Source organism: Natator depressus, chromosome 2, assembly GCF_965152275.1.
Source record: "Natator depressus isolate rNatDep1 chromosome 2, rNatDep2.hap1, whole genome shotgun sequence".
Classification (NCBI taxonomy): Eukaryota; Metazoa; Chordata; order Testudines; family Cheloniidae; genus Natator; species Natator depressus.
The window spans coordinates 244,151,320-244,159,706 of NC_134235.1; the positions used below are offsets into that span (position 1 = coordinate 244,151,320).

The window sequence follows — 8,387 nt, forward strand, 5'->3', positions numbered from 1 at the left end:
TATTCAAAAACACGGTATATAATAAACATATATAAAATTATCATTCTGTGTTTCTGATGGGTACAATGAAGGTTTTGTGGTTTTGTTTTTTCAGGGGGAATCACAAAATATTGTTGAAATGTCACATGTGACATGAAAGAGTAATGAATGAGTATATTCTTTTGGGATGAGAAAATTCTTTTTTCCTTTCTCTTTGCTGTCTCACATATAACACATAACCAGTAGTTTTCTTTCCAGTTTTTACTTGGAATCAAAATTAAACACAATTGTATTACGCTTTTTCTAAGATACTGGAGTTATACTGCCTCTGCATTAGAGATAAAACCAAAATCCCTTTCCAGCTCTGATCTTTACCCCAAGTTTGCCCATCCAGGCTCAGCTCTACTCATTCAGTCTTGTATTGAGCTGTAACACATGTTGATTGTAGCACAGCTGAATATAGATTAACAGAATGAGTCCCTTAAACATTGCTAAGAGTAAAGTTCATGTTATCTAGATGTAGGAGGTTATACTTAAAGGTGTGGGGGAAGTAGGTTAGGTAGTTTTGCTCTCTAAAGATTAGCCATGGGCATCCGTGGAAGCTATAGCTTTTTGAGTTCGCTGTGCCTGATAGACCTAGCCCTGTGCTCGGGAAACAGTGCTGCGCATCACTCGTACCATCCCTTTCACTGCAGTACGGTTGATTTTAACCCTAGAGTCTCAGGAGTATGCTTGTAGGTTAAGTTGCCTCAGTAATTAAGGTCCGAATCCTCAGGTAGTATAACTTGGTGTAGCTATATTGAAGTAATCTCCAAAGCTCCATCTCTGGCCCTTGGTCTTCACGTTCGGTTCTCCTGTAGCAGAGTAATTTGTTCTGAATAGGTAGAATTATGTGCTATGTTCACGTGTGCCCCTACAAATGCATGTCCAGGTGGAATGCCCTTTCTTGCTTCCCACTCTTGGCCTTCTGCTTCTCATGCTGCCCTCGTATGAATTCAGTGTGCTGTATCAGCACTATCATCCCATTCCTGCTTCTCCTGGGTGGCCACCAGCACTTCAGATTTTACTTTAATCCAGGTAGACAAATCATATGTTGGCGGTTATGCCACAAGTCATGGGGTAGCTTCTGTATCTGAACATCATCCTTCCATGCGTAGCAATGGCAAGCCATCACTCTCTTGGGTTGATTGATAGCTAATACAAAATTGGAGGATCCAATCCTGAAGTTGCACGTGTGTGCTAGTTTGGCTGTAGATGTTGCCAGGCTGACTGCACAACTCATGATCTCAGATGTATCTGAGAAATTATTCTAATCCTCCCACCCCATTCCTATCCACGAACTGTGTCCTTAGCTATGTCACGATAGGGTTTTCTAGTCAATGTAGGCATTGGCTCTACAATATATGGGGTGAGGGTGTAGAAGTCTGACACTGAAGTGATGAAGTACAAGTCATCTTGTATTCTCGGTGGAGTCTGAAATAGCTGGTTGAAACATTTTCAGTGTCATGAATTTTTGTTGAAATATGTTGTTTTGTCAAAACCCAAACATTTTTTGGGGGAGAGATAGAGATACTCACGTTCTTAGCCTGGTAATTAGAGCACCTGGAAAGTGGAAGTCCAGTCAAATGCCTGAATCAGAGAGAGCTAAGATGAAAAATTCTGCTTTGAATCAGGGAGAACAGGGATTTGACCTTGCGTCTCCCACATCCTGACCACCAGGCTTCTGTCTCTCAGACATTTCAACATTTGCATCATCAGAGAAAATGGACATTTTGATACAATCCCATTTTTATAAAAAGTTCAAAAGGTTTTGTTTTAGTTCCAGAGTGGAATGAAAACAAATTCGAAAACCTCGACAGTTGATATGAACCTGAATGGTCATCCTCCAGTTAGCTCTATTAGCTGTGACTTCTCCTAGCCTTCAATCCTTCCACCAGCTTTCCACGTGGGGTGGAGTATTGTGGGAGACAAAATGCAATTGCATATTGTCAAAGTCAGATTCAAGACTCACTGAATTTGTCAGACCACTTTGTTTATTAGCAAAGCGCTTTGCCAATGCACCCAGATATATGTGAGCCTTCTGCAAAAGCTCAAGCTAACTTATTTATACAGATAAGCCAAAGCCAATTTAACATAGGAGACAAAAGGAAGCAGAAACTGACAAATATACATACATATCTTATTTGCATACTAACGTTTACCAGTCTCCTAGCTCAGTAGGAGCTCTAAGTTAATTAGTTTGAGGACCCATTGTCTCACACTCCTTAATGTTTCTCTTCCTGACAACTATATTTCAACAAACTCTTCAAGCAGCATTTCTTTAATAAATTATAATTTCAATATAATTCATTCTACTTTCACAATATCCTTAGTCCAATCTTCAGTAATCACCTTGGGGGCTGTCCATTTTCAGGGGCCATGAGCCTCTGCTGCATTGGCTCGTATAGTCTGTGGACTTCAAGCCCACTGTGCAGCACTTGTCACGTAGTCAAAACCAGGGGGCTAGAGGATACCTGAATTTGGGACTTCCCTCACCTGTGGAGACAGATATTACCCTAACGAATAGAGATATTTGCAGTGGTGGTTCCAATCCATATTGTGCAGAACACATCTGAGCTATGGTCACAGTCCTTCTCCAACAACCCTGGCTTTCTGGCCCAGTTCTGTTCTGTTCTGTTCTATGCAGGTTCTTAAACCATGCTCATTCATGTGGTATCTGAGTGCAGCTGGCCTGCACATTCTTTCAGTTCTCCTCCTGCCTTCCCCCTTTGTTCCCAGTTCATCCTCCCTTTCAAAGAGTGATCCTCAGAGCAGCCACAAGAAATGTCGCCTGAAATATTGTAGGTTCAGAGTAACAGCCGTGTTAGTCTGTATTCGCAAAAAGAAAAGGAGTACTTCTGGCACATTAGAGACTAACCAGTTTATTTGAGCATAAGCTTTCGTGAGCTACAGCTCACTTCATTATGCTCAAATAAATTGGTTAGTCTCTAAGGTGCCACAAGTACTCCTTTTTCTTTTTGAAATATTGTATTTACTTGAATCTTTCCAGTGTCTGTTTGAAACTCTGGGGTGCTTTAGATTATTTGAAACATATGCAAATTGTGAAATAAAACTTTAGAATACTTTGAGCAGATTCACTATTCATTCCGCACAACTCGTGACTCCTTTTTGTGTGAACAGACTGGACTGTCAAATATAAAAAGATTTTTAACGTAAAAAAAAAAAAGTAGATGCAGATTCCAACATTTTAGTAAACTAAATTTCTTAGCAAAATAGTTTGCTTAGAAAATAGATACTAAAATTTCTCTCTCTCTCATAAACTGTCTTACTGTATCCCAGTGTCTTCACACCCACTAATCTTGGGGAAATGAAACTTCTCTGTCCTTATCTGAGACTAGAATGTGCTAGGTGTGTGCTTTTTAAAAGGCAGGTGTATATGCCTGCAGCCTTCCCACTTTTGGTTGTGATTTCATCTAATCTCTCAAGACCAGGTCACATCAATATTTGGAAGGCAAATCTACAAAAATAATCCAGTACGGAACTGATTTTAGTAATTTTGGCAGTTGTGTTTACTGTAAAATCAGTAACAAAGAAAAGCTCCTTTCAGACAGATACTCCCATGTTTTTAAATGACAGGTAGTGATTGAAGAATGCTTGGTAATTTGTTCCAAGCACTGTGTGCTGAAAAATCAAAATGTTACAGTCCTTGTTTTCTTACAGTATGCATAATGTGAGGAAAGATTTACTGTAGTTGCTATCGTCTGGAAATGCTGGGTTAAGGAAGCGAAGGAGCCCTGTCTCGAGTGTCCCACCCATTCCCACACGTCAGTCATGGATATTTAACCAGTTTCATCTGTCAGATGGAAGTGGATAGTGATCAGTTGCTCACAGACCTTTCTGACCATGCAGTTGTATGTCATTGTATGCTAATATCCAGCTGTAATAACAAGTGCTTCTTGGTTTCTGCTATCTGCATTTTTCTCTGTTAAGATGACTGTAAGTTGTAAGATCCTGTCAAATGTTGTATATTGCACCAGTAATCTCAGAACATTTTGTTCCTTTCCATTGAAAAGTGCAGTTCGTCTTGCATATTCATATTTTTAATAATATTTTGAGGATGCTTCACAAATGAATAGTGCACCAGGCTTCCTTCCTGGAATGTTTTGTTTTATTATTCAGACTGTGTATTTGTTCTCTCTACAGGAGCAGTTTGAGTTTGCATTGACAGCGGTTGCAGAGGAAGTGAATGCAATACTCAAGGCACTTCCACAATGAGCGGTTCCATCTCCTTGAGGTTCCCTGAGGATCCATCGCTCATTTCCTTATTCTCAGTCCCTGTGAATGTTTTTGGAAACCGTGACCTGACCTTAACTGTGTATCTTCTATTGTATCCACATAGTAATAGGGTCCTTACAAACTTCTATAGCCAGTAAAAGTTCAACAGTTAAAATGTGTATTCTGCTTCTGTTTCTTAAAATTTAAAAAAAGATACCTTGAAGCCTCGGATTAAGTGACAGAACAATCCATCTAATTCCTTTCACACCCTCAGAACCCTGAATTTCACATTTTGAAAGCACACGTTCATGTTCTTAATAGCAAATATACAGTATTGTGGGTAATTAGTGCAGTCAATATATTCTCAGAAAACACAGTGTTCTGTTATATTTTGTAACTTCTCAGAGGCTGAATAAGAAGAGCAGGGGGCCTGAAAAGGACCAGGATTGTTCTTACACAATACCAAGCAAGATCATGAAACAATGCTGTGTGTGTTAGTAAACACAGGTCTGGCCTCTTGCATAAAGAGGCTGTGCCTTTTCATGCTGGGCTTTGGCAAGCGAATGTTTTCTTAACTGTTGTTTACTTTTCAGCTTTGTGCAATGAATGGGAGAAAATCTGAGCTATAAGTAAATAGGCCTGCACAGTTGTCACAACTGCAGAGAACAAGTCGGTCACATTAATGGGAACCCAATGTATAAAGAGCACAACAACACTACTTATGTACCACTGGCCTAGTAGAAAAGAAGTGGGATAGTCTAACCTCAAGAAGTGAGTTGTAGACCCCAGATAGCAGCTGGATGAATGGCCTGAGCTGTTATGAAAACAGATTGTTGATTTTATAGGATTACTGGGGAGAATGGGAGCTTCTTTATATTTTGGCATTATTTCCCCACCACCACCCCCACCCCCAAACAGTGTTGTTACCATTCTTTTTAGACCAGAAAGGATATTTCAGCAAATGCATTCCAGGCATTCCTGGCTGAAACAAAAGTTTTCAATCTACATTGTATGAATTTGTCTCCATCCAGACATTGGTTGCAGCTCTCTGCAATATTTCTGTTCTTTCCCCATTCTAAATGATACATATCATTTTAATTCATTATTATGGGATGAAGAAATGTAGGTAGAATTTCTAAGCTTCTTGTGCTCTAAATTCTTATACCTACTGTTGCAAAGTGATGCGAAAGTATGTCTGTAAATGATCCAGTGATGTAACTTTGTTTAAACACACCCACATTTTTCATTGTTTTATTTTGGGGGGGAAATTAAAACTGCTGATAGAAACACTTTGATTTATTCGAATGAGGGACTATGGGTAACATTTTCAAAAGTGAAGTGACTTAGGCTCCTAAGAGTAATTCCATTTTGAAAATGGGACTTAGGCCCTGTAGATGCTTTTGAAAATGTTACCTAACATGGTTGTAGTTTCCAAGTTTATATTTTTTCAAAATTACTTGAAAGTGTTGTATGCTTTTAATTGTGCGAGGTTAAGAGTTTGATTTCAGAATTGCAAAATCTATCAATGGTTTTAATTTTGGGGTCTTTTGTAAATCTCTATTCAATGAATTGTTTAAAAAATAGCATTGCAGTTTTGCTAAAAGAGAGGCGACAGGCACCTGTTGGAATTAAATAACATGTTGCAATTTTGTGTTGTAGGTATGGATGTTGGTGATTTCTTCTTTTTGGTGATTAAAGAGTTATTTCAAAAAGCGCCAGATGTGTTACTTTTCTATGTATGTTTTTGTACACTCTTCTCAGTGTGCGCTGCTACTGCTTAATTTGTGCATCCCATTACCCTGGCAGCATAGAGCAGTTACTGCAGATGCCATCGTCCTCTTAAGTACACATACTGTATATTAAGCCACATGTTTATTTTATGGCGTAAGTATTTTAGAGCTTTCCTAGCAATAACTAAACAAACTAATGGGGTATGAATGAGAAAATTGCCTTTTTCATTTGATAATTTAGGTTTAACAGGACTCCTTTATAACTTTAGCTAACACAAAATTGCAGATCAGGGCAGATTAAATCAGTTTGAACAATATCTGCCAGTGTTTGAATTAGATTTATTGTGGAGACAGTGTGACACGGCTTTCTGAAAATGTAGGTAGCTAATCCAAACCAACCTACCAAAATTCAAACTTGGTATATCCTAGCCCCCATCTCCTTTTGCCAAATGGAATGGTCTCGCTGCAGGGATGCTGTGTTGTTACTGACTGACAACCCAAGGGGATGGTAGCTTTTCAGAGGGAAGATCCTTGCACTGTGATTCATTAATATTTTCCGAGCTCACTCTCCCCATACCCACTGCAAACCTGGGTGACAGTGGCAATCGTCAGTTCCTCTGGGTTTGTAAAGCACTTCTTGATGCTTTTCCAAACTGTTACAATTTCTGTTTGAAGTTCAAAAATCTCTTCCAACCTAATTCTTCTGCAAATATTTAATCATGATATGTTTCAGGTTAATAACGTAAGGGTTATTCCAATCAATTCAGAAACAGCTAGAGCAGGAATATAATTATCTATTAAATTCTGTAGAATGGTTCAAAGTACAGAAGAGGATCATCTTTTCCATTAAATTCTATAGGTTTTCAGAGTACTTTCTATAGAATCCCATTTAAAACTCAATAGGTTTCATCCTGACTAAATACTATAGTACTTCTCCATAAGGTCAGGAAGTGATTATTACCTTGGAAGCAGGAAGCACCTTCCAGTAATCTAAAGACTATTGCACAGCATTACAAGGCCAAGAGATTTTCTGGCTTTCTTCTTCAGAGAGGTGCCAGACTTGCAGTATTCACTGTAAATAAGCAAACCCAGGGATCTTGCTTGTGTAGGTAGTGTTGGCCACTAATCTTCATAAAAGTTTGGATGAAAGAATCCTATTTCCCACAGTAATAATAAATATAGGGCCTATCAGCAAAATTCACTTTTCTATCCCATCGGGTTAAATTGTGGTGTCATGTCATTTCATCTTCAGGTGAGATACAGAGCCATGAAAATATTACCTGATGCAACCTGGCATGTCAGAATGTAAAGAAGAATTTGTTTTTCAGATGAAGTGTATCCCTTTTGTAGCAGTTAACTTTATCTAAATGATTTTGCAGTGGGTTTTGTGCCTACATACCTGCCCTTCGCTTGGCTGCTGTCGCCATTCAACAGCCCAGTTAGTAGCCTCGGTCTTGCATGTGCATTTTGAATCCACATGAGAAAGGGCTCTTCCTGATTCTGTTTCAGCAAAGTATCTGTCTTAAGCCAAATAAGATATTAGACATCACAACCCTTCCTTTTTGCAGTACTTTGTGAAGTAGCTTGATCGTCGTCAAACTGATGTCCAATATTGAAACTTGGGCTGGCACCTGACTCTTAGGAGGACTGGAATACATTGTGTGCATTAAATAGTGGCTTAGCTAATCTCATTGATAAAAACCAAATCTACAGATGCTGTTTGTGTGTTTGCATCTTTAATTGCTGTGGACCTAAAGCGTAATTGGAGAAGTGAAGAAAGGATTAAATTAACCCCAGTGCTGAGAGAGCACTACCTATTCATCGCTTTGAGAGGGCTGCTGTCTGGGTAAAGAGCCCAAGTTTTCCAAGTGTGCCACAGAGGGGACTCCATGCCAGCTCTGAATATGCAGATATGGGGGAAGTGAGGGCTGGAAGAGAGGCCACTAGATCCATGAGTATGTAGCTCCAATGGCTGGAAACACTTGCATAAAGAGTGCAGAGGGGATGTAGCTGCTACTCCTGTCTGTATCCTGGGGAGACAGCAATGAAGTAGCAGCATGGTGCTCCCCCCTTCCCCCTGCCACCCCCCAGGTTTTATGTGGGAGATTTCATCCCCACCAGTCCCCACGTACCCAATTTCCTAAAGCGCAAGTACTCAGGGTGGAATCCTGGCACTACTGAAGTCAATAGGAGTTTTGCCATTGCCTTCACTGGGGTCAGAATTTCACCCATGAGCTTTATCCAGGAGTCCTGAATCTCACCCCAAGGGCCTGGTTCAGGACCACTGAAATCCAGTGGGTGTTCTTGGTGTTGGATTGGAGTCAGAAGGAATTTTAGCAGAGACTACAATATGCAAATGTAGTCCAATAGCAAGGAGAACAGCTTTTTCCCCCCAGTGGTTAT

At 39.8% G+C, this 8,387-nt stretch overlaps 1 protein-coding gene across 3 annotated transcripts in view; it reads left to right on the forward strand.

The window, feature by feature from the left end:
- Nucleotides 1-4,399, forward strand: part of PTPRN2 (protein tyrosine phosphatase receptor type N2) — a 1,019,026-nt gene extending 1,014,627 nt beyond the window's left edge. For all 3 annotated transcript variants that reach the window (XM_074946270.1, XM_074946267.1, XM_074946269.1), the window contains one exon: nt 4,183-4,399. In XM_074946270.1, coding sequence (XP_074802371.1) covers nt 4,183-4,254 — 72 coding nt within the window. In that variant the 3' untranslated portion in view covers nt 4,255-4,399. The remainder of the gene's footprint in view (nt 1-4,182) is intronic.
- Nucleotides 4,400-8,387: the final 3,988 nt, after the last annotated feature.